The sequence below is a fragment of the Perca flavescens genome, chromosome 4 (genome assembly GCF_004354835.1).
Source record: "Perca flavescens isolate YP-PL-M2 chromosome 4, PFLA_1.0, whole genome shotgun sequence".
In the NCBI taxonomy this organism is placed as follows: domain Eukaryota; kingdom Metazoa; phylum Chordata; class Actinopteri; order Perciformes; family Percidae; genus Perca; species Perca flavescens.
Genome location: NC_041334.1, coordinates 29,939,514 through 29,965,689, shown reverse-complemented (window position 1 = coordinate 29,965,689; position 26,176 = coordinate 29,939,514). Strand labels below are relative to the sequence as shown.

Here is a 26,176-nt window from a genome sequence, read left to right as displayed (position 1 = left end):
GGCACTCTGCTGTGTTTGTATAATAAGCACACCTCAGGATGGTACTGTCTGTGGTGATCTCTGTAGGCAGCAGATGGCAGCGATGTAGTGTCTCTTCACCTCAAGCCTCTTGTGTTCATTACGATGTATTAGTTTTTCACTTCCAGTCTTAAATTGAATTTGTTTCAGAGACTGGTTTCTTTCATGACTGACCTGCGAGGGTCAGACAGCTTGTTGCAGAAGGCCATCAAGAAAGTGGACGGCAGCAAGAAGATAGACTCTGCCCAGGTAGAATATACATTTTCATAGTGTGACGTAATATAATCAGTGAACCACACATTTTGGAGCAGGTCAGATGTGTTGACTTTGCTTTTGCTTTTGCTGCTACAGGAAGTGCAACAATGCATTCAGGAACAGAGGGCCTCAATGAAAGAGGTGCTGGAGGACATTCGACTGGTAACTCTGCAAAGAGAAGGAGGAGCCATACTGGCCAGAATGAGGAGGGAGGAGTTCAGATTTCCACAGTCTGAGGACTACAGGTATCAGATAATGAATCTACTTAAAGTATGTTCTCCTTCAATCAGGACACTGAAAGACATCCCAGCAACATCTCTGAAACAAATCAATAATATATAATAATATAACACTGCCGTGGAACACTGTGCAGTATGATTAGTATTACTACTTTATGGTTCTGTTAAAAAATTCATTTGAATATTGAGTGAATTATCTATCTTTTCATGCCTAAATATTTCTTAAACATTTACAGATGATTATAATATATACACATTATTTACACTAGACTTGTTTGAAATCAGCAGTATGGCACCACAATTTATCAATAATAGCAAGTGGGTATGTGTGTAGTTATCATGCACTCCATTTTACAGCCTTAATGAACTTATTTCTTACATAACATATTTAAGTATTTGCAAAAACTCAAATAATATATGACAGAACAAGTAAGGGATAATCTAGAGCAAGGCGGTCGTGATCAGGACCCCTTAAACACAATGTTGCAATGTAACTAATTGGTTGTTGTCCCTATGGCTGAAGTTACTGCGTAGCGATCATAAAGTGTATGATTTACAGATAGGCGCTCACCAGATCTTGCTGCCGTTGCCTTTATTGGAGGACAGGACATTCTCCACGTTTTCCCACTTTTTGCCACAACTGATAAATTAACCGGACTGCTTTCAGCGGATTGATGGCTGTCCTCCAGAGTGATCAGAACTGCGCCCATGGCATGCTCTGCTTAGCATGCAACGGTCTGTTATAGACTACAGTACTTAGCAATAGTCTTTTATAAAGAATTAGCGGACCTCAGAATGCTGTCGTATTTAACCAAGCCGTCCAATAATATAATAATAATGTCTGTGTAGAGGCTAAGCCCGAGCTTTAAGCCCCTGAGGTGCTGTTCCACAGGTAGAGTAATTGACATCATCTTTGCAGTTAAAACCTTTGGTTCCATTTATTTCCATGAGATCTTAGTTGGGTTTCCAGACAAATCACTGCTTGTTTGTATGCCTGTGTAGTGTTGTGGTGTTGGTGTGCATGTGTGCTTGTGGTCAAAACTGTATGTGCTTCCGGGGGTTGCACCAGAGGAACCAAAGATTGGTTCCTATTTATACCAAGGGCACTAATTGGCTCTTACAGTCTGTAACACCTGTAATTTTCTGAGGTGATCCTAACTTAACGATGGTGCATTTACCCCCTCTTGAAAAATACAGCCGATACTTTACAATGCAATTAAATTTTTTCATGTTTGTTTCACCGTCCTTGCAGAGATGCTCTGGAGTCAGTGACAAGTCTTTATAACCAGGTGGAGGAGAAACTCCACACTCTGGTTATGAGATCAAATGAGTCACTACAGCACCTCGGGTTCCTCTTCAGGCTCAGAGAGATGGAGGCCAAAATTAGCACGGTGATATTTCAGTCACTTCACAACATTAAAGTCTACAACATTAAAATCCACAATACAAGTTGAAACAGCTAAAATTCATTAATGTGGTGTTGTACACAGAGATGAAAGTTGCTCTCCTTTTGTACATTTCCATTATTGTGACTGTTTCTCAAAAATAAAATATGTAATGCCATGCTCACAGTTTTGCCAAGCTATAAACCAACGCTATATCTTGCAGGCCAGGCTGTGGTTCAGTGCAGAGGGGGAACAGAGACTGAAGGATTCTTACACTTCAGACGATCCCCTGGTGTGCACTGAAAAGGCCTTGCAGCACTTTGACGCGTTCCTGACTCAGTCTAAGGTACTATGGGAAAATAACAAAAGGAGTTTAAAACTTAAGAAAAGTTGCCCTTATTTGGCTGTCTGTGTTTCTCTTTACATACTAACAGTTTTCTTTCATTTTCCTAAAGTTGAAAATATTTAAATTACTGCACTGTTAACAGTAAACAGTAGATCAGAGTCTCGCAGGAGGGGGAAGGAAATACAAGTTCCACTTGACAGCTTATCATTCGTTACAGGAGAAACAACAGTACGCCTTGATCCTGGTGGCGGAGGCAGAGGAAGCTGTTGGCACAAGTGATTCCAGTCCTGCAACAGATGTTTTTCGGACTCTGGTCAGCACTTTCAAATCCAATGTGGATGATTTTATGTTGCGTGCAGAACAGAGGCACAAAGAACTGGAGACACTGGTGCATGTGCACCGCTTCTGTGAACAGGTTTGGGTTTTGTCTTTGCACCATACTTTTCACCCAACTGACATTTGTAATGTAAGCCTCTTTCTTTCTTCACTTGCCTTTTGTCTACATATTTCTGACTGATTTGTGTTAACCTTTAAATCTAAAATGGTGACTTCACTTCTCTCTCTTTCTCCCTCTCCCTCTCTCTCTCTCTCTCTCTCTCTAGGCTTCTGCCCTGGCCAAAGAATGCATTCATTCTTTGGAGCAGGTAGAGCAGGGGTGTTATTCAGCTCAGGCCCTGAGCATACTTCAGATGTATGAAGAGAGATTAGGTGGTGAATTCTCCACCCCGCACTTCCAGGCTCTAAAAGCTAAGGCCTGTGCCGTGGGATCAGGGGCCTTGGGGGTATTGAGAGTGTGGAATGTAGCCTGGGTCCAGTGCCAAGAAGTTAGGCAGCGTCTTCAGGAGAAGAAGGAGAAAGGCGTAGATAAGAACCAGATCCAGCCGACCACAGCTGCAAACCCTCAGGGAGATGATGTTGGAATGGAGAAGGAGGAGAGAAGGCATGAGGAGGGGGAGAATGAACGCTTACTGACCCAGCAGCCAACCTCTCAGAAAGAGTTGGTCAGTATATCAGAAAGTGAAGGAGAAAGCACCACTGCTGCAAGTTTCAACCACCACTTAAAATCTGACTTGAAAGCGAGCGAGAAAGGAGGATCTCAAGTGCAGAAATTACCTGAAGCAGCCGTTACAAATGAGAAAGTGACTAAATTCTTTCCACAAAACATTGACTGTCATCCAGACACCAAAGGGAGGCCAAGGGAGCACCACAGTGAAGCAGATTTGAGGAGCTCAGACTCAGTTGAAAGGGGCGATGACTTTCCATCACATCAACTGTTGGGCCGGTCCCTGAGCGAGGGCTCATGTGTGAGCTCTCATTTGACGAGCATTTCTGGCTTTTCACCTTTGAACGTAAGACACAGACACTGTCAGAGTGAAACCCAGCCACTGGAACTAAATCTGCAGCCCGTCCAAAATCTGCCCATTTCCCATAATGAGAGTTTACAGTCAGGAAACCTGAGCTGCGAGTCAAAAAGAGACAGTAATGAAGAGGAGGGTGGAGAATGCACACTCTCCACCCAGAGCCCTAAAGATTTAAGGACCCCAGAGACATTACTCACGCCAACAGAAAACAATGGCAGCAATGTTTTGTAAGTAACAAACCCCTCCCTCAGGTGTAATCTAAAGCTCAGTGAGATGCTGTCCAGGACATTGCAAAATACATTGTATATATATATTCATGAATGGCACAGTTGTTCTCCAGTTAAACAACACTGTCATATCCACAATAAATAAAAACATAAATAATGTAAAACTGAGTACATCCTGAGCTCATCTGGGTGTAATTATGAGCTTTAATAAAATCAATGATTTTTCACATTTTCCATTTCCTCTATGTGGAACAGGAAACTGCGGAGGATCATGGAGGAGCTGCTGTCCACAGAGGGGGAGTACGTGAAGGCTCTGGGTTACGTTCGAGAGCACTACTTCCCCGAGCTGGAGAGGCCTGATGTCCCTCAGGACCTCAGGGGCCAGAGGGGGAGCATCTTCGGCAACTTAGAAAAACTACACGACTTCCACCGACACCATTTCCTTAATGAGTTGGAGAGCTGCGTGAATGAGCCCTTCAGAGTGGGACGCTGCTTCCTCCGACATGTAGGTGTATTGAGAGCGCACAGAAGTATCGAATATGAATTACAGTCTGCAAGTGGGGTGTACCTGAGTAATTGCTGTTTCCATGACCCTTCCAGGTTTTGGCAGATGGGGGTCTGCGTTATGTCAAGTAATGGTTTCCTGTTTTGAACCAAAACCGTGATAATTAAGCATAATCGATTGCTAACAGAGGCCCTTCCAGATGTGTTTTTACTGATGTGATGTCTTTAATGCTTCTAAGGAATTAATTGCTTAAGTGATATCATTGAACCCATTTATTGGAAATAAGGAGTATGTAGCTCATACAGCTGTGTACTGCTATGGTAGTCTGCATTTTATATGGCGCTTGCATTTCTTCTGTTGGTGATTATGCTGATGACTAATGGTCTTTATTTATTCCTTTTATTTTAGAGAGAGAGCTTTGCTTTGTATGCCCTTTATAGCAAGAACAAACCGCAGTCTGACAGTCTTCTCATCAATCATGGACAGGCTTTCTTCAAGGTGAGAACCACTGCCAGCCTCCCTTTGCTCTTCACTCTCTCATTCTCTCTTCTCAAAACCACATCATGACTTTCCTTACACAAGAGGGGAGAGAATGGTTTATTGTGACAAGATCAGAGTCTAGCAGCTCTGTGAGGCTGTACTTTGACAGAGCAGTGCTTTGAACCTTATGCTAACATCCTTAATCCTAACCCTAACCATAACCAGTACCTCCCAACGGTGGTGTTGGGGGCAAAAAACACCGATAAACGTACAGACACCCTAGAGCCAAGCTGCTAGCATTGCTAATAAAAAGAAATGACCAAATAAATATGTGCTGTACAGTACATCTCTATACACTATTTTAGATCTGTTGGATGCCTTCTAATCTATTTAATATTAGCATGTTCTCCAACTCAGCGTTAGCATGATCCTGATAGCTTTAACCATACACTGCTGCAAGTTCACTAAGCACTCTGTCTCTCCTCATACACCAGCAAAAGCAGCTGAAGCTGGGGGATAAGATGGACCTGTGGTCGTACCTGCTGAAGCCCGTGCAGCGGATCAGTAAGTACAGCCTGCTGCTGCAGGACATGATGATGGAGTGCGGTCCGGGACAAACCAGAGAGATGGCTGAGGTCAAGGCTGCTCTGGAGGTCATCCACTTCCAGCTTCGCCACGGCAACAATCTGCTGGCCATGGACGCCATCCACCACTGTGATGTAAGACAGGTTTCTTTCTTTTAACTTTTGTGTCATTTTGTAAACTGAAATATAAAGCAAGATTTCATGTCTTATATACAGTACATGCATATACAGGTATGCTGCACAGATATAATATGTACTTTAATGTGATAAGAATAACTTATCACACTCTCATCCAGCATTAAGCAACATCATTGGAATCTCGCCTGCGATGGGGATAGCAAAGTAGGGAAACGAGTACTTTGTCATCCTTGAATAAAGGATGATGTGTAGTGAGGGAGAAGAGTAATGTTCTGGGAACGAACAAAAAAATATATCATCCTTTCCATGGAATGCAAAGGGGAGTTGTGTTGTGTGAGTGGGATGATAGCCTGGAGCTCCATTACCTGGAGAGCAGAGATAGAGGTAATTAAGCTGGACTCCTAGGAATCCTTTAGAAGTGTACTTATTATTTTAGGGAGCAAAGGCGGATTGTATTGGACTGGAATTGTACAGTTAAATTAAGTGATTTCTTCTTTCTGGTGCATTATTGCTGACTACAGTACATGACCCCCAGACTCTCCTTTTGTGATCGGCAGGTTAATCTGAAGGAGCAGGGGCAGCTGATACGCCAGGATGAGTTCTTGGTAACATTCAGGAAGAAAAAATGTTTACGCCACATTTTCCTCTTTCAAGAACTCATTCTCTTTAGCAAAACCAGGAAGACTGACGTAGGAAATGAAACATATGTCTACAAACAGTCATTCAAGGTACACACATTGCAACAATGGGTTGCACAATTCCATGTGAAGTTCAAATGTATTCATGTGTAAGAGAAGTACCAGTAAATCAAGCAATAGCAGCATTAGAAGGCCTTAGTAATGCTACCACTTCCTCCTTCCAATAGATCAGTACAAGGTCACCAACAAATATTTCATCTTTTACTGTAATACGTTTACTCATCATATACATAGAAAATGCAGTTTCCTTGTCACAGCTTGAGAAAATTTCAAAATCACATCGATAGAGGGAAGGACTGGACATGAACATTTTGACCCCACGCCACACATTAGAATAAATATTTAAAAAATATTTGAATACTATGATACGTTATTTATAGAATACATTTGTTGCATTACATTAAGGAAATGTAATAATGTCCTTTGTGTCTGTGTTTTGCCAAACTGCTTGTCATATTTTAAACTACCATTTTTAAAGATCAGGTTTTCTTCGTTTACATTTAGACGTCAGATGTAGGCATGACCCAAAACAGCGGTGACAGTGGCCTGTGTTTTGAGATCTGGTTCAGGAAGAGAAAAACCCAGGACACATACACACTTCAAGCAGTCAGCCGGGAGGTGAAGGACGCCTGGACCAAGGACCTGGAACGGATCCTGTGGGAGCAGGCAGTACACAACAGAGGTACCAACAAATGCACACAGACACATAGCTAATCAAACACGGTTGATGCTCTGATTACAGATTGTTTGCAAACGGTGTCCCCAACATCATCACAGCAAAGGTTATAAGGTTAAAAAACTTTCTTCATGCTAATATACTGTACATACAGTACATTATCAGATTCATATGGTAACATGTGTGAGGAAAATGTCATAGAGACTTGTTGATAGAGGCTGGTATGTTCATAATATATTAACTAGAGATGGCCCAATACCATTTTTTGCTTCCCGATACCGATTCCGATACCTGAACTTGTGTATCGCCCGATACCGAGTACCGATCCGATACCAGTGTGTCATATATTTTATTATGTTTTAACAGCTGTATACTATTATCACTGTATGGATGTGATATTATTTCTATCTTTGTGAAACATGAACAAACACAAACCATGAACTTTCTTTTATTGTCCACTTTGACAGTCAGTTATAACAGAAAAAGAACATAAATAATCTATTTTAACATAGATTTTCTTTAGGGCTTTATTACGTGGTATCGGATCGGTGCATTAACTCCAGTACCTCCCGATACCGATACCAGCGTTTTAGGCAGTATCGGAGCCGATACCTATACTGGTATCGGTATCGGAATATCTCTAATATTAACATTTGCACTGCCTATGTGTACCTATCTTTTTTTGACGTTTAAAAGTCAGTGACAGAAACATTTCAATTGTCAGTGTGTATTCAACTTGAACATGTTTTAATGCCATTTCTTAAATTTGAAATATTCTTAAACTAATGATTTCACGTTTTTGTAGAGGTCCGTATGCAGGAGAGAGTGTTCATGGGTATTGGAAACAAGCCTTTCATGGACATCCAGCCCAGTGATGCAGCTATCAATGACAGAGCCGTCAACTATGTACTGATGGGAAGAGGTAAGCAAATACTGCCAGTTAAACAGGTTTGTTTTTAGCTATTCATTACTTTCATTTTAGTCAGTGGACATTGTGATAGTTTTCTATCACTCTTTGGCTCTTCTGGCTTTTCCCATCTTATAACACTTTCTCTCATAAAACTTATTCTCACCTGGTCTCTGCAGAAAACAGGGTGCTGTCCTCGGTGGGATCATGTGGTTCACAGGACGGGCTCCCTGGGGGTCGGCCCAAATCTGTTGGTTCAGGAAGCAGTTCGTCTTCCTCTTCTTCCTCTGGAAGAGGTTCCCTGTCCCCTGTGCGATACCTGTGCGGGCCAAAGCGGAGGGTGGTGGCGGGCGGCCTTGGAGGATACGTATCGCCTCCTGGAGCTCTGGAGGAGGATGACCTGGACCATGAGAGTGGGAGTCACATCTTATTGTGTGAGTTTAGTGTGTACAATTAAGCAAATATGTTATTAACTCATATATGACCAGAATGGATTATTAGAGGCAAATGGTACACCCAGGAAGCTCCCATTGCCATGACAGTGGTATCATTGATGGCCCCTGAACAGCTTCACTGAGGCTGCTGGGTAGAGGCCAGACATCTTGGTCAATATTGTTTTTTAAAAGGCATCCAAGGACATTTCAGAAGGGAGGTTGATCCCTGGCACAGTGCTTGAACTTTGGCTTTCCAGTTCAGAAATGTCTCTTACTCACTAAGTTACACGGGTTGATGTGTTGAATGGATCATTTATCCATTCATTGGTGAATTTATGAATGGTGAATGAATGAACAACACACACAGCACAGCAACACAATCCCTTTTTTTCCTTTTGAATCTGACCATCTCAGTGCCACCTTTCCCTTTTCTTTTTTGGCTAATTCCCATCTGTGCCTAGCTGTGACATTAGGTGCTTAGCAAAGTTAGCTTGTAGTATCTTTACTCGTTGATGCCCGGAACATGTCGGTTATTTTGGAGCATTTCGCTGCCTCCTCCTCTATAATTTCTTTCCTTTTGAGTCTGACCTTCTCAGCGCCACCTTTCCCTTTTCTTTTTGGCTTTCCATCATCAGACTCACACACTGTCTGTTAACATAGACTTCCAAACGTGACAAAGAAAAAAATAGGTTTTTCGATGGCTTTACGTCATAGGCCCACCAGGGCTATGCCATTTGTGGAGGCGCCGCTCACTGATCCCTCTATATTTCTGAAAATCCTAGACATGGTTGTGACCGTTCTTTCTGATTAGCCTGTGTTTGTATTGAAATAAGAGGCTGCTGTGGCCGCGGGCAGCGGTGTTGCTTGCAATATATAACTATTATCAGACCGGCCCTCGCGGCCTCAAAACACACTACCGGCCCACCGGGAAAAGTCCCGACTCTCCCTCTGCATTCAGTGATCATATGTATAATCAAGCTTTTTCTTTGTTCCAGTGGACAGCTCTGAGTCATCAGGAGGGAGTGTGAGTGGCTTCAGCAGTTCCAGTCACAGCTACCACTCTGCTATTGGAGGAGAGGTGGAGGATGCCTCCATGGTCTCTGTCTCTGTGATCACTGTAAAGGAGGCAGCGGTTGCAGCAGTTGCTCTGGCAGGATCCCCAGAAAAAAAACAAAGCACCAGTTGCACCCAAGCCCAAAATCAAACCACAATACCAGGCCAAGGATCTGCCCTGTAGCAAGGTGCAGTACAAAGCTCCTAATTGATTAATTGTTCATATGGTTAAAAACATTAAGAACTAGGGATGTCCCGATCAGCTCTTTTGGTCCCCGATCCGATTTTTTAAATATTGAATATCTGCCAATACAGAGTCCCAATCCAATATTGTATGATAACAGAGCAGCGCATCCTTTATTTGTTTACAAAAAATACCTAAGTAAACAAAATAACTAAAGGATGTCTTCAGCTTAATACATTTAACTTAACAGCATTTTTATAAAACTCACACATAAAATCAACTTCTACATAGAATGGTGTAGAATTTACTGACGTAAATGATCGGAGTAATGTAATCAGGGTGACTGCTGATCCCAGCGCAGTTAAAAAATGCCCATATCGGCTTCAATCCGATCGGGACATCCCTATTAAGAAGGCAGAATACTAATATAACATGAAAGTACTTTTTTTTTTTTCCTGCATGTGAGGTGAATTTTCTGATGTCAATGATTATTCTGTAAGCACACACATTGCCTTGTTGCTGTCTGCTTTACAAATAAAGCTGTCTTGCCTTCTGTTGTTATTAATATTAAAATAATAATGTTTTTATGAATCTCTCAGGTTCAAAACACTAGTGTTGGAAAATCCACGGAGGTTTGACCTGTGTTACAGTACAAGGTGAATGTAGTGCAATTATACATCACCCATCCTTTCTTAAACTTGTATATAATACGACTAATTTTTTAACAGTTATTTATTATGTGTTCATTCATTATAAATTTTTTTTCTACAGATTTGGAAGCAACCCAAGAAAAGCAGAGAGCAGTCTGTTGGTGTCAGCGTTGAAGATGAAACTATTTAAACATACATCCTTTTATACCACCTGTTGCTTTAATCCATTGCCACTCTGTAAATAGATGTTCTTTTTTAAACTCACCACTAAAACAATAAGTCAGAAAAATGTCTGTAAATGTATTGTAATTAAACAGAGATAAATCTCGAAATGTGTAACTGGCCTTGCACAGTGCACTGTAAATCATAGTCTCATAGCTCATGCAAAGGATTATAGAGTTGCAGTGGACTTTGAGTCAGTGCTTACCTGCTATTCATAGCATAATGCTAAACTTTACAATAGTCAACAAATGTGGCTAAATAATCCTGGTGAAATTAAATGCGCAGATTTCTATAAGCATGCACAATCCTGAACACTGAGGAGTTTGATAAAATATTGTGAATCTGTGAAGAATTGTGTCACAAAGGCAGTAAACACCATAATGCCATCTTTTATGTGCCAAATGCATTTCCTTTTGTACAGATTTATCAAACTTAATACTAACATACAGTATGTGTCTTACTTATTTCCTAGAAAATAAAACACATTCACTCTGTCCTTTCTTTTGATTAACCGTTTTGTATAAACAAATATGTTACTGGAGATTTGTGTATGTAACACTTATTTCTATTTGAAATACAGAACTATGCAGTGATGCTGAATATGTTGGCTTTAATCTGTGTTTTTATTTGCACCACAACTATTTTTTTGCAATAAATTTAACCAGCATGCTTACAATCAGATGGAAATGTCTAAACTCAATTATTGGTGGCTAATATCTTATTTGTCTTTTACTTGCATTTGCCAAATAGTTTTATTACGAGCCCATTTGTCAGATGATAACTGTCATTGATGTAATAGATGCTGTAATATTTAATACAGGTGTATTTCTCTGGATTAAATGAAAAGAAATAAGATATCAGAATACCACATCGTCCAAGTTTTTCACGTATATAACAAAACAAAAAAACTGTCCATATAAAATGTAGAGAATCACTTGATTTTGCTACAATACTTAATTTTTTTGCAGAGAAGAAAATAAAAACTTTAACATGCCAAGTCACAAGTAACTACTGTACTAACAATAGTGTTTAAATGACATTTTATGCTGAATTGCTCTTAACAGGTACCTCCCTCTACGTCAACGTTTTATTTTCAGTGCTTTTTGCATTATGGAAAAAATCACACTTTCCTTAAACCATTTGTATGAAACGTTCTTTGGAAGTACATATGAATGGCTTCATCCTACTACTTTTATTGACAAAGTTACAATTTCAAAGTCATTATTGACTTTACTTTAGCATTTTTTATGCATAATTGGTACTTGTGTGGACTAATAAGCACTAGTGTAGTATATGTTTTAATTAATTTGGGGACGTCTAATGTCTGTGGCACTGATAAATAAGCTACAGACAATAAGCCTAATTTAAGTTTTTTTGTCTTTTAATGGGATATGTGAACAATACGAAAATACAGAATATCGCCAGCCTGACCTTTTCACTATGCTGGATAACCTTTCTAAATCTCAGTGAAACTACACTATAACATAACGGTGGGCCACTGGATCAACCTGCAACTTCAACTGCATCCAACAATACTGCATAGTAGCCTAGTGACCTGCCTATGGTCTCCACTATACCCGGGCTTCCTGTTCCCCATGTGTTGTTGTATCTTGTCTGATCATTAGACAGCATTACACTGCACTCTACACTTTTGCAATATACTTCTGGCTTGACTGCTCCACACAAACAAGTTCAGAGTGTACTTATTCTTTGGTAACCACGAAATAATAATTAGGCCTTCTGACATACTGTCTCCAATGAATCAGCAGAATGCAAAAAGCATTATGAAAAAAATCACACTTTCCTTAAACCATTTTTAAAGAACATTGTCTGGAAGTACAAGTTTCAAAGCTTTGTTGTCACACACACACACACACACACACACACACACACACACACACACACACACACACACACACACACACACACACACACACACACACACACACACACACACACACACACACACACACACACACACACACACACACACACACACACACACACACACACACACACACACACACACACGTATTAATAAATCTGGAAGTGAGCCTATGCGATAGATGCAACAGTCCCTCTGAAGTAGCCAAGCCTGCCTTGGCAAGGGCACTGAGTCATTTCCACTCTGTGGGTTTGGTGAGAGCTCTGGCTTTGGTTTCACCCCTGTTAATCACTGAATTCACTTTCCTGATATGTAATGCCCAACTCTGGAGCCAAGACTCGTGCTTATCGTTATTGCTAGTCTGCCCAGAGTGCTTCAAACCATATGAATGGCTTCATCCTACTACTTTTATTGACAAAGTTACAATTTCAAAGTCATTATTGACTTTACTTTAGCATTTTTGGTGCATAATTGGTACTTGTTGTCAAGTGCGGACTAATAAGCACCAGTAGTATATGTTTTTAATTAATTTGGGGACGTCTAATGTCTGTGGCACTGATAAATAAGCTACAGACAATAAGCCTAATTTATGTTTTTTTGTCTTTTAATGGGATATGTGAACAATACGAAAATACAGAATATCGCCAGCCTGACCTTTTCACTATGCTGGATAACCTTTCTAAATCTCAGTGAAACTACACTATAACATAACGGTGGGCCACTGGATCAACCTGCAACTTCAACTGCATCCAACAATACTGCATAATAGCCTAGTGACCTGCCTATGGTCTCCACTGTACCCGGGCTTCCTGTTTCCCATGTGTTGTTTTATCTCGTCTGATGATTAGACAGCATTACACTGCACTCTACACTTTTGCAATATTCTTCTGGCTCGACTTCCTCCACACACAAAAAAGTTCAGAGAGTGCACTTATTCTTTGGTAACCACGAAATAGGCCTAGCACAAAAGTCACCATTCAGACGTAGCCTACTGTCTATAACAGGGGTGGCGAACCTGTTGCTCTTGAGCCGTATGCGGCTCTTTGCCTGCTCTTTTGAGGCTCTTACTGTGTTTTTTTTTTTACTTTTTGAAACATTTCAGATAAGTAAAAAAAAATCTGCCAATACATTTGCCACTTATTTTAAAATAAAAAATAATGCAGCAGAGTTTTTTTTTTATGGACAGATTCTGCAACCTGAGGAAAAAAAGCGGCCACAGATCACCTTCCTCATCAACCGTTTTACTGCGGATTGTTTTAAAGCCCCTCTAGAGACAAATGAGTGAAAGAGTGGCCACAACCGAGTACAACCAGACCTAAAAAAGGTTTCCCACTGAGTCATTCTAAGTAAGAAAAAAAACCTATGAAAACTGCTATGTATTATGACTTTCATTAGATCTGGAAGTCCCTGTTGCTGTTGTAATGTGGACGTGCATGTGTTGTGTGGCTTATTGCTATGGTGCGTGTTTTTTTGTGGCTCTTTATGCTGAACAAGTTGGCCGCCCCTGGTCTATAATGAATCACCGGAGCATACAACACAAAGTGGGCGTGGCCACGCGCAAAGGGGTCGCGTCACGCCCACCACACTAGGACGAGGAGGGGGACAATAGGCCTATAAGACCGAGACAACGACGAGGAGTGACTACAATACTTCTCTCTGAGCTGGAGATTCACTGAAAACACCGCTTAGTCAAAGATCACAGCAGCAGTCATGGCTCAAGGTAAGTTGTACTCTGACTACTTATATTGTTCAAGCAGCTGTCATAAACTGCCGGTGCTATTTAAATGAAAGTTGCATGTTTGCCATTAGGGTTGGGTAGTTTATAGCTAAATAGTTAAAAAAAATAACAACAACAAAAACTTGTTGGTTGTATAGGTTTATTCCCAATAATATTGGTGTTTGTGTTTTTGCAACTTTAAATGTAACTCACTGTGTGCAGTTTTTCTAGTCACTGACAGAGGAGTAAATGACCAGGATGAACAAACTTTCACACTGTTGTCACTAAGCATGCTGTAGACATGACAAGTTATCACAGCCTGTGTATATATTTACCCATATATTCACTCGGTGAACATGGATTCAAAGCTGAACTCTGTCAAGCAGACGTTAATCAAAGATCTAAAGACCAATGCATCTAAAAAAAAAATGTCACTCTTATGTCTGAGCAGATGATTGTTGTTGCCCTGGGACCCTTATAATAGCAGCTGAAGCAGCTGGAGCCGCCGCCGGTCAACTGCTGCTCTCAGACTCTAGGCTACCCTACAAATAGTTACCTTTTATGCCCTTGTAAAGGCATTCAAAACATCCCAAACAAGAACCTCCAGGTTTACTCAGAATTACTTCTAAAGGTTGAAATATATATTTTTTTGTAGCATGCCAAACATATCAGAGGAGGGCTTTTGGACAATTAAATGGTAAAAATGCATACAGATTTTACTTTTAGGTTGTGTATTTAACATAAAATATGTGATCAGGAACAGGCTTGTCTGAAGTCATAAAAAATGCTTTTGCAATTTTTTTATATTTAACCTTCATAGTCATAGGATGTTTGGAAGTCTATTGGAGCAGCTACGCGCTGCACACAAATATGAGCAAAACGTAGACCACTGCAGAACTTGCAGGGAGAATAAACAGCATATTGATAAATCAGAGTGACCTGCTTCCCGTCTGTTGGAAGTTTATAAAGCATTTAGTCAAAATTGAAAGTGTCTGTGATGAAGCACTGAAGTCATCATGGGTGTTACCTGCAAGACTGAAAACTCCTTTCCCTTCTGATGGCAGCATATTTATTTTTCCAGGATTAAAATAGTATTTACTGTACCAACGTCTACACCAGCTAGATGTTGTTTTAATGTCCTTATTAGGCTTATTCTGGCCTCAGTGCTGCATACTGAGACAGTCCCTGTGTGTGTGGTGTGGGTCATGGTTGGTAAAGTGGGATTGAAGCGTAGGCGTGCACAGTATGTACAGTTTAGTGAGGAGGGCAGGTCAAAGCTGTGGAATCTTTACACATTCATTTCATATTAGACCATTATGCTGCTAGAAGTTGTGTAACCCTACAGAATAAAAGCTGCAATAAAATGCATTCAGTTTGGCTTTACATCACACATGGCTACCATCTGCTATATCACAACTGCATAGTTTCTTTTAGATCAATTATGTAGCCACAAAAGACCCCCAAGTCACTTCAGAAAGCATGACCTCAGTTTCCCATTGCTTTATTAATCTGTAGTTTCTAAAGGTTTTGGCTTATTCATATGTTATTCATCTTTGTAATACATTCTGTAAGTTCTCCTGCTTTGCACTATGAAGTGCGAAAAAAGTGAAAAGAAATCTGAATGTTTTTGTACCTAAGTGAGATATTTCTTTCTCCAGGTGGCTCTTTAATAAACTGTTAAATAGCATCTGTGCTCCAATGCAATGCTGATATTTATTTGACATTAACACAATCAAATGTGAGCTAAATGACTGGACAGTATGCACAGGATAAACAGCAAAATCCTCATAATTGTCTGACTACAATCTCCAGCTGCCCCAGAAAAGGTAGTGTTGCCATCTGTAAGACATTTCCCCAAACATGTCTTCAATTAGGAACAGGACCAAAGTCAAGATCAGTAAAACATCAGAGCTATGAGAAATACTGAGGATTGATGGACTTCATGTAAAACAGCGGGGAGTCTTTGCAGTTTAGTCTTTGTTTACCCAAGTCTGGCCTAGCCTTGACACAACTACCTCATGCTTGTTTCCAGGGCTTTTCTTAGCACCAACCAATAATATATGGGGAGGGGTAATCTCCTGGCATGTCATGGAGCAGGAGGACCGTGGAGGCATTATATGGGGGGCCTTCCTACAAACAGGAAGTCAAGGGTGGGATTCTCTTAGTTACAAGGTGCCCTGGAGACAAGGAGTGGTTGTGTGTTTGCACATTTCACAGGGACTGACTCTGTGTCTCTCTGCCTGAGTTTACCTCTTGTTCAATCCATACAGAAAGCCCTGTGAAACTAAATTATCTTACCATAAATGACTGTGATTTGCAATGGCTTTGAGGCTCAAATAGTAAATCTTTACAAACATTTGAGCTTTTTTTAAAATTAAATCACAGAGAAAAATATTATTATAAAAGTCGGTTTGTAGCTAGGAAAGCAGTAGAAAGTCTAAAAACAACCTTCAGGACCCCAACATGATCTAGTTAACTACAGTTTTCTGGTTAATTCACCACAAGTCTACTAGGAAAAAAAGTTATTTGTTATTGTTGGGTCTTGTAAATTCTATTAAGTATCCCTTATTCTATACACCGCTGTACATTTTACAACTTGCACTTCATCAAGACTATGTTTTAGCATTTTAAAGTGATCCATAAACATCCTATTAAATTAAAATAAGATCCAAAAACAGTGCTAAATATGTAATGTATAAATATAAAGAAATACCCTTTATTTGCTGTGTAGCATTTTAAGCATCTGTCGAATTTGTGTCTACCATTTGAAAAATACTGCAGTGACTAGTTGTAACACACATTTTTAAATGTGTCTATGTGTTGATAAAAGGATAGTAACTTATATATATAGTCCTTCAGATGATGATTGTTCTCCATTTATATGTTGTACATTGATATGTAATAAACACCTCTTTGGTAGGGTTATATGTATAGTTTTTCCATGCTTTTTAAATGCCCCATATTCTTTTAAGCTCTGGACATTGATCGCTGGAACCTGGAGTGTGAGTTCAACAACACCGACCATCGCACTGATCTCAACGGAGTAGATCGTCTGATCGTGAGAAGAGGCCAACCATTCACAATCAGCCTGTACCTTCGCTCCGGAATCTACCAACCGGGAGATAGCTCTCTTGACTGCGTCGCAGAAACAGGTGCTACTCCTTCTTAACCTCTTTACTTTTACATCTTTCTTAAACACATGGGATTTTAGAACTAATGTGCCTAACTGAATGCAATTTTTCCACGAGTAATTGTTGTATCATACTGTATTGAAATATTTGAACTAAGTGTTCTTTCGGATATTTATGTACGTTTCTGTTAGTATTTCTGTTAGTCATTTGCACTGCATCAGAACATTTATAAAAGTGCAGTAAATGACCAAAACTTTCACTTTCCTCTTATTCAGGAATTTAGGGTCACACTGTGTGTTTCGCAGGCATTGTTTTCTTTGCAACCTATTGTGAGTTCAGAGATGAGAGGGGAAAGGAGCTGTAATGTTGCTGGAAAGGAAAAGGAAGTCATTTTCCCTTTATTCAGTTTTCAGTGACACTGATACTGGCAGACCTACAGTAGCTCAAAGAGGTTCAGTTGGTTTTTCCATTGTTAACCTCAGCTACTCCCTTATTGTTTTGTGGGTGTTAATGGACTTTACTGTTATGGTTGGGAGCCCGAGATACTGTATTATCATGCATTTGCCATAAAAATATATCCTAAACACTGAAAACCATCTGTCTCTTCACTTCATATTTGGATAAATGTCCCATGTATCACATGACTATGATAACACAGTTGTTACTTGCCATCAAATCCAAAACAGGAAGTTTTGCTTGCCAATAGGAAAGCATATGTTTAATCATAGATAACATTATTAACCCTTGAAAGTCAAGTATGTTTTAAATGGATTGGAGTTGGACCCTTAATCCCACCCACTGAGAAGGACATAGGTTGCCCTTTAGTTTAGTTGGCTGTGCCGGGTGGAAGATGTGAAGGAATTTGGACTGAAGTGAACACAGTTGATTTTAAGCATATGTCGTTTACCAGAATTCAAATCTGAACTGAGGTCACTCAAGGGGACTTGAGTCCCAAACAATTTTGTTCATAATTAGATGCCATTACACAGTTACGCTGTCCATGCATGAGATGAGATTCCACAGATGTTTGAGCTAAATATAGGTGGCAGGGTTGGGAAACCAGTGAAAATGTACCCTGCAAGTTTCCATTCCCCAGACACAAATGTTTCACCAGATCCCTTTGTTTTTTCCCACATTTAATCTCAGGGCTCTAACTATACTCTCTGTAACATGCAGGTCCTCAGCCCTCTGAGCAGTATGGCACCAGGGCCTCCTTTGGTCTGTCTGCCAACATTGACACTTCCCGTTGGAGCGCCACTGTCACAAGCCCCCCCGGGGACATGGTGGCCCTGTCCGTCTGCTCTGCTCCTGACGCACCTATAGGCCGCTACACCCTGACTCTGGGGCGATCAGGGCGGATTGAGTTCGTCCTGCTCTTTAACCCCTGGTGTCCAGGTGGGTTAACGGACCATATGTCAAGCTGTTGTGTAGGGGATATTGTGTAGCGATATAAGGCTACAAAGTGTTTCATTCCAAAGTGAGTTTATAAAATGAGCTATTCAGGAGCAGTGCTGCAGAGATTATATAGGCTATGGGAAGGTAGTAGTTTAGTTTAATAATTGTTGTGTGATCTTTGCAATAGTTCCACATTCATTGTCGATCTATACTGTACTACTCTCACATATGTCTGGTAAATATAAGGCTACACCAAGCAGCCAGTTAGTTTAGCTTCACTAAATCAGAATTTTACCATCTCAAAAATATTGCCAAATTTAGGGGTTTTATGTCAAAAGATGACTTAGAGAAACTGATTCATGCCTTTATCTCCAGTAGGGTTGATTACTGCAATGGGCTGTTCACAGGCCTTCCTAAAAAGACCCTTAAACAGCTTCAAATGATACAAAATGCAGCAGCCAGAGTTCTTACAAAAACAAAAAGAACTGAGCACATAACCCCTATTTTGAAATCCCTGCACTGGCTCCCAGTAAGTTCCAGGGTTTTCAAGTCGCTTAATGGAATAGGGCCAAAGTATCTATTGGACATGTTTCTGCAGTATGTACCACTCAGGTCTCTCAGATCATATTTTAGGAAAACCCACTGTCTGTACCAAACAGGGTGAAGCAGCACTCAGCCATTATGCGGTTCACCTATGGAACCAACTTCCAGAAGGCATCAAAAACACCAAAACTGTTCACAGTTTTAAATCCAGACTTAAGACAAAACTCTTTTCAGATGCCTCGTGCTAATGCTTCACTGAAGCATTATTACTTATTGTAGTAGACCAATGATTTTTTACTATTCTTTTCTTTATTTTATTTTATGCTTTTATCTTTTACTGTTTTTATGCCTTAATGTTCTCATGTTTTTATTTCTTACTGTTTTTATGATCATATACTGACCCTTGCTTTTGTTTTGTGTGGAGAACATTGTATTGCCACAGGTATGAAATGTGCTATAATAAATAAACTTGCATTGCCTTGTCTTGCCTTGCATAAAGAATGGAAACAGAAGGAAACCTCTAATCTGGTTCTGCCCGAGGTTAACAAAATCCGCCTACCAGCACCTCTAAAGTTCAATAATAAACATGTTATATCTTGTTAATTTAATCGAAACAAAACCAAAAAAAATGTCATGGCCGGGAGTCATTACTGAAGTCTTGTCATTACTTGTAGGTTGCCAGGAAACCAGATAATAGTGATCTTACAGCTCAGGTATTGGTAGGTGATTTTGTTACCTTTGGACAGAGTCAGGTTAGATTTCTCCCCCTGCTTCCAGTCTTTATACTAAGCTAACCTAACCAGCGTCTGGCTGTAGTTGAATATTAAATGGACAGGCATGAGAGTGATATTGATCTTCTCATCTAACTCTTGGCAAAAGGTTTAGCGTATTTCCCAAAATGTCAAACTATTCCTTTAAATTAAGTCCAAGTTTCAAATGTTATGAGAATGCTATTAATGAACTCCATCAACTGCAGGGTGAGAATATATGTAATTTTCCAAGAAATGACACTATGCCAGTCATGTTCCCTTGGACATGTATTAGGACATTCATTGTATGACATTTGTGATGTCTCTCGGCAACAGGAGATGCAGTATACATGGACAATGAGCAGAGTTTGGAAGAGTATGTCTTATCTCAGGATGGAATCATCTTTCGAGGCAGCTACAAACATCCCATATCTTCTCCATGGAACTTTGGCCAGGTACCAACACCAACACTGATGCTGTCAGCCTCACTTCATCTTACACCCACAGTCCAACATCTGAGCCAACATTGTGCCGGAGTGGTTAAGGAGTTGTAATCGCGCTTATTCTGATAACAGAAAAAGATCCACTTATCAAGTGATTTACGATGAGTTACGTAACAGCACAGGCAGTCATTTCTGAACGTTTGACACTGAAATTAACTGAGATATTTGTAACTGACAATCTGGGTGTGATAAAGTGAGAGCAGTGTTATCGTAGCCAGCTTCTTTGATATCTGATATGCAGTTTGATTAGCCTGGGATTAGCAGTGCATTAGCTGTGCAGCTATTGGGCTTTACAGCATGGCAGAGTTACATATTTAATTTGCTATGAGTTTGCACCTGTTTTTGTTGTTTCGAAGAGGACATGTCTAACCATGGATCTCTTGTTTGGTTATTTTTCCATTTCTATACTTCTATCAGTGACAAACAACTATTCAGCAGTAATACCAGTTTTGTTTTCTCTGTACAGTTTGAAAGTGGGATTCTGGACATCTGTCTGAGGATTCTGGATATGAATCCTAAATGTCTGAAAAATCCTGGCAAAGACTGCTCAGGGAGGAGAAATCCCATCTATGTTTCCAGAGTGCTTAGTGCCATGGTATTTGTTTCTGATATCTCTATACATTTTTCTGTTTTTATTTGCATAGATAGAAGGAAAGCTTGGATTTGATATGTAAAAAATGTTTTACACTCCTTTCCTTTGGCTGTTAGGTAAATTGTAATGATGACAAAGGGGTGTTGCTGGGAAAATGGACAGATGGCTATGAAGGAGGTGTCAGCCCCATGTTCTGGAGGGGCAGTGTGGAGATTCTGCGTAACTGGGACACACAAGCCTGTCAGCCTGTTCGCTACGGACAGTGCTGGGTGTTTGCTGCAGTGGCCTGTTCAAGTAAGATAGGACGTAGTGGAGCTTTGTGGCCTATCACTGAAAAACACACACTTGATTTGACTCAAACAGACACGCCATATATGTAAACACACAGTTACGACATTATACATTTTGCTCCACCTCTTAGTATCGCAATACTCATGTAAGTTGTTTTTATACCCTGTTAGTTTCCCGAGCCCTTGGCATCCCCTGCCGAGTTGTCACCAACTACCTTTCGGCCCACGACAGCAACAGCGACCTGGTGATCGAACGCTACATTAACGAAAATGGAGAACCCATTCAGTCTAGAGAAATGATCTGGTAAGAAGAACTCATGTGTTTTATGCCGTAACTACAGTAGGATGCAGTGTTGTGTAGTTTCAATGCACTTTAAATGTCTTAACATATTCTGAAGGAAAAAAAATATTTTACTGTAATACAGTATACGTTAACTGGAAATTTGAAATTGTCAGGACTACTGTGAATTATTTGAATGTGAAAGTAAGAATTTTAAGATTTTCATTTCTGTGCTATACTACTAATTAAATGAAAGATTTCTTAGGGAATACATTGAATAGTATTCAATCAACATGCACTTCCTATTTACAGTTTGCAATAGAAATTATTTTCATACTAACCTGGACAGTACAGATTTATTTATTTTTTTTTAACATTGAGTCAACCAGTTTACTACAGTTTTGGTAATGCCGTCAGAATAAGTCCAGTTATGAGATGTCTTTATAAAGTGCCGAAACAGAAAGTCTATTATGTGTAGGAATCCAGCTGATGGTATGCATTGTATGTGTAGGAATTATCACTGCTGGGTAGAAAACTGGATGACCAGGCCTGACCTAAAATCTGATTTTGACGGCTGGCAGGCCAGTGACCCTACACCTCAGGAGAAAAGTGAAGGTAACAAACACGCTGCATCAATAAACACATGAGGCCAATTTAGTTTGAGGCAAATCCTCACCCAGGTGGATTTATCATCTTTGTTTCTGCTTTTATTCCCCTTAGGAGTGTACTGCTGCGGCCCCATCCCTGTCAGGGCCATCAAGGAGGGCGAGCTCGCTTTCAAGTACGATGCCCCGTTTGTCTTTGCTGAGGTCAATGCGGATGTCATCACCATCATGAAGAAAAAAGATGGCAACACATCGAAAGTCACTAGCATTGCAGTGGTGGGCCAGAAGATCAGCACAAAGAGTGTTGGCAGTGACAACAGAGAGGACATCACTCATCTCTACAAGTACCCCGAAGGTAGACAGCACTGCTGGATAGACTGTAACTGTGGATAAACCTAAAAATAGATAATATACTATAAATGAAACTAAACATCACTAGAGTTGGTCCTTACCCAAAATAGTGTAGCTTATTATTAGGGGCATAGAACAAAGTTCTGGGCCCTGTAGAAAGGCATTTTCTATGGGCCCCTCCCCGCATCCACAGCTATTCATTCTAGCATCTTTCTGGGCCCTCCTCACATGAGGGCCCTGGGTAGTCAGTCCCCTTTCCCCCCCATTACAACACACCATAAAACATGACCTTAACTATATATAAACCTCCTCTGCATACCCAGCAGGTAGTGTTATTTGTGTTACTCTTCATTTACACTCAAGTTGTTTAAGGAAGGTCAGGTTTTAAGCTCTTTTACTTATACAGGCAATTTGTCATGTTAAATGTATAGAAACTTAATATTTTAGATGGCAAAAACTTCTGTTACTCAGTGTATGATTTTGTTGCTTGCATATTTTCAGGCTCAGATGAAGAGCGGGAGGCTTTCAAGAAGGCTAACCACCAAAACAAGCTGCTCCAGCAGCAGGGAAATGAAGGCCTACACATCACCATCAAGGTCAGCTCAGACATGAGGAAGGGCTGCGACTTTGACGTGTTTGCTGTAGTTACAAACAAAACGCAAAATGAGAAGAAGTGCCGTCTGGTTTTTGGGTCCTGCGTTGTGTCCTACAACGGGAATCTGGGAAAGAATTGTGGTTTTAAAGATCTGCTCAATGTTGAACTCTCCCCAGGAGAAGGTGAGCCAAGTCATCATGTGGTGTTAACATGATGTGAACATGTGAATGCTTTATACACTCGACTTTTCCCTGTGAGTATTAAATGTATTGTATGTGTTGTTCTAGAGAGGCGAGTTCCACTAAGGCTCAACTACTCTAAGTACGGTGTCTTTCTCACTGAGGACAACTTAATCCGACTTGCTGTCCTGTTGATGGACTACTCAACCAGAGAGACAACACTGGTAGTGAGAAACATTGTGCTGGACAATCCTGAAATCAAAGTCAGAGTGAGTACAATGACCTACAACTGGAGATATAGACCGAAAGCATTTTTTTTTGGGGGGTGTCTCGCTTTGCCAGACCCTCCTACAGTGCACGCTGAAGGAGGGTCTGCCTTCTCCACATAGCAATCAGGATGGGCGGAGGGAGGAAAACATGCTCTGGTGCAGGGGTCACCAATCTTTTTGAAACTGAGAGCTACTTCATGGGTATTGAGTCATACGAAGGGCTACCAGTTTGATACACTCTTCTGAAATAACAAATTTGCTCAGTTTGCCTTTAGTTATATATGATTATTAATGATTAATGATACTCATCTATGTGAAGACACTTAACAAGGTAGGAAACCAATAATATCAATATTCAATTTTCATTTTTAGAACAGGCCTGAGGGCTACTTATGTGGTCCTTGGGGGCTACCTGGTGCCCGCGGTCATTTCTTTAAACCAGTCAGAATCGTCATGGGCAGTGCTAAACTCTGCACAGAGCTGCCGCAAAATAGTCGTGCAAGAGAAAACTCAGATTGGACAGATAGTCTAGCTTGCTGTCTCAATTTACCATGCAGAGATCTGAGGAGCACTTAACAATAGTCCTCATAAATCCACCGAATGCATCCGGCGGAATTTCCTGCAGCACCGGAGCAATCCCGGAAGTGGAACGTAGACTATGGAACACCTGTTCCCTAGGGGTGTAGAATTTAATTGTTGCATCGAGGCCTCGCGATGCGGACCTGGACGATCTTGCATCGACGCAGTGACTGACCATAATCGATTATTGCCTAAAGATGTTACTTGTTGATTTTCCGGACGCTACTTTTTTTGTTTTTGCCTTTTGTCTGTTGTTGGCTGTGTTCAGACTCCGCTACATTCAGGAAGTACTATATAGTACTATAAAAAGGGGAGTTCAAATATATCGCACTGCTTGAATTTCTTGATGAAAACCATGCGTAGCAATATAGGCCTATAATAATATTGAGGAGGTGACACATTGTGGCGCATCGTGATATCGAATCGATTCGAATCGTTGACAGGATAATCGTAATCGAATGGTAACACCAGTGAAGATTCACACCCCTACTGTTCCCACAGTACGTATAAACAAAGCTTGGTCCAAACAAAACTGCATCGTACTTACTGTGTGACTAATTCATTAACTGATTCCTAGATGTGAATGTGCTCTGCAGATCCTGGGTGAACCAAAGGAGAATCGGAAGCTGGCTGCAGAGATCACCCTCAAAAACCCTCTGCCAGAGCCGCTGGAGAACTGCTGCTTCAGCATCGAGGGGGCCAACCTCACTGCAGGAAACGTCATCTCTGAGAGGTTGTATGAGTTCCTCCTTATCCAGCTAGACATTATTATTCTTTACTCACACAGATCACCAACTGACCTGTCATAAATTTGACACTGTTACACAACTTCTTCTCTGTATACACAAACATGCATGCAGTCAATCATTTAAAAAATGAAACATTTTTTTCTCCAAGACAAAGAAGCAAGAAACATTCAAAATATGTGATAGAACGTAGACGGACTAGCTCACCAAGCAAACACATTCTGCCTTTTTCACATTGACAACATATGGGCTTCTTTTGGCCTTTTAAAAATCATCAAATTTGTGCAGATGTTTCTTCAAGTGGCACGGTAACTGGCCAATGAAATTATGATCATTATAGCGTTTCAAGCTGGCTCTAAATCAAACACAACGAAGCCACACAGCCAACGGACAGGAAGCAGCGCTCCACAATATAAACAAAATATTGCATACTTATCGCAACACTTTCTACATAATATTGCGCGATATGATATTGTGATAAAGATATTAAGTCAATATATCATGCACTCCTAATCATAATCAAAGCATACTTCTTTTTTATGTCCTTGAGTTTGCTGCTGACGCTCCAGCTCCATTCACATCATCTCCATAAATAGTCAAAACTGTCATAATGAGTCCTATGTCAGTGGTAGTGGTTCTCGAAAATATTTATGAAATCAGAGACTTGTGATAAATCCCTCCTAGCGTGTGCCATAAACTTAATATTTAAATATTTACTCTACAGGCTGGGCTCCTCAGTGGGACCTGGGGAAGATGCCAAAGTGAAAATTTACTTCACTCCAACCCATTCTGGGCTGAGAAAGCTGGTGGTCGACTTCGACAGCAACAAGTTGTGTCACGTCAAGGGCTACAGAAATGTCATCATTGGAAAATGAAGCCTTTCAACCTTTACAGTCCATTAGTCAGCAGTACTGTTACTCTTTTGTAACTTTTAACTGTTTAGCCGTCCGAGGATAAGCAATTGCACCCTGTTTTGCACAGTGTTTAATTCATAAAATGCTTTTCTATTGAAATACTTCTCACTGTTTATCCCTAAATGCATCATTTATATCTGTTTTTATTCATTGCCGTAGATATTTAAATGTGAACGCTTAGTACTCATTAAAGCTAATCATATCTGTGTACGCAAAACCTTTAACAGCATTATGTACTGTGATATTAAGTGATGATTCATATTTCAAATACTATGTAATATTTTTATACTTTACAATTAAAAGAGTTATTTCATTATTTTGTGATGTTTCAATCAGTCAGACTGTCTTCACACAAACTTTGACTTTGTTCATGGCAAGCTGCAGTGCTACTCCGTACAATTCATACTGCTGATCATGTGGCCGAAACAAAATCACCAACTTTTCGTAAATACATCTATCAATACAGACTTGTGTGTGAGCCTAAGTATGCA

The 26,176-nt window shown here is 40.4% G+C and overlaps 2 protein-coding genes across 4 annotated transcripts in view; both read left to right on the top strand.

Annotated features, from left to right (window-relative positions):
* quob (quattro b) overlaps nt 1–11,217 on the top strand; it is a 43,391-nt gene extending 32,174 nt beyond the window's left edge. For all 3 annotated transcript variants that reach the window (XM_028576055.1, XM_028576052.1, XM_028576054.1), the window contains exons 9-24: nt 169–267; nt 370–518; nt 1,765–1,903; nt 2,121–2,243; nt 2,461–2,658; nt 2,846–3,831; nt 4,087–4,336; nt 4,745–4,834; nt 5,311–5,535; nt 6,096–6,266; nt 6,741–6,918; nt 7,718–7,834; nt 7,999–8,253; nt 9,249–9,494; nt 10,090–10,146; nt 10,262–11,217. In XM_028576055.1, coding sequence (XP_028431856.1) covers nt 169–267; nt 370–518; nt 1,765–1,903; nt 2,121–2,243; nt 2,461–2,658; nt 2,846–3,831; nt 4,087–4,336; nt 4,745–4,834; nt 5,311–5,535; nt 6,096–6,266; nt 6,741–6,918; nt 7,718–7,834; nt 7,999–8,253; nt 9,249–9,490 — 3,222 coding nt within the window. In that variant the 3' untranslated portion in view covers nt 9,491–9,494; nt 10,090–10,146; nt 10,262–11,217. The remainder of the gene's footprint in view (nt 1–168; nt 268–369; nt 519–1,764; nt 1,904–2,120; nt 2,244–2,460; nt 2,659–2,845; nt 3,832–4,086; nt 4,337–4,744; nt 4,835–5,310; nt 5,536–6,095; nt 6,267–6,740; nt 6,919–7,717; nt 7,835–7,998; nt 8,254–9,248; nt 9,495–10,089; nt 10,147–10,261) is intronic.
* A 2,642-nt stretch (nt 11,218–13,859) lies between these two features.
* tgm2b (transglutaminase 2b) lies at nt 13,860–26,001 on the top strand. Its single transcript, XM_028575787.1, has 13 exons — nt 13,860–13,967; nt 16,937–17,116; nt 18,272–18,490; nt 20,119–20,237; nt 20,752–20,880; nt 20,994–21,171; nt 21,339–21,471; nt 21,959–22,062; nt 22,168–22,407; nt 22,905–23,180; nt 23,286–23,446; nt 24,622–24,758; nt 25,496–26,001. The coding sequence occupies exons 1-13, from the start codon at nt 13,958–13,960 to the stop codon at nt 25,644–25,646; spliced, it is 2,037 nt and encodes a 678-aa protein (XP_028431588.1). The 5' UTR covers nt 13,860–13,957; the 3' UTR covers nt 25,647–26,001.
* The last annotated feature ends 175 nt before the right edge of the window (nt 26,002–26,176 follow it).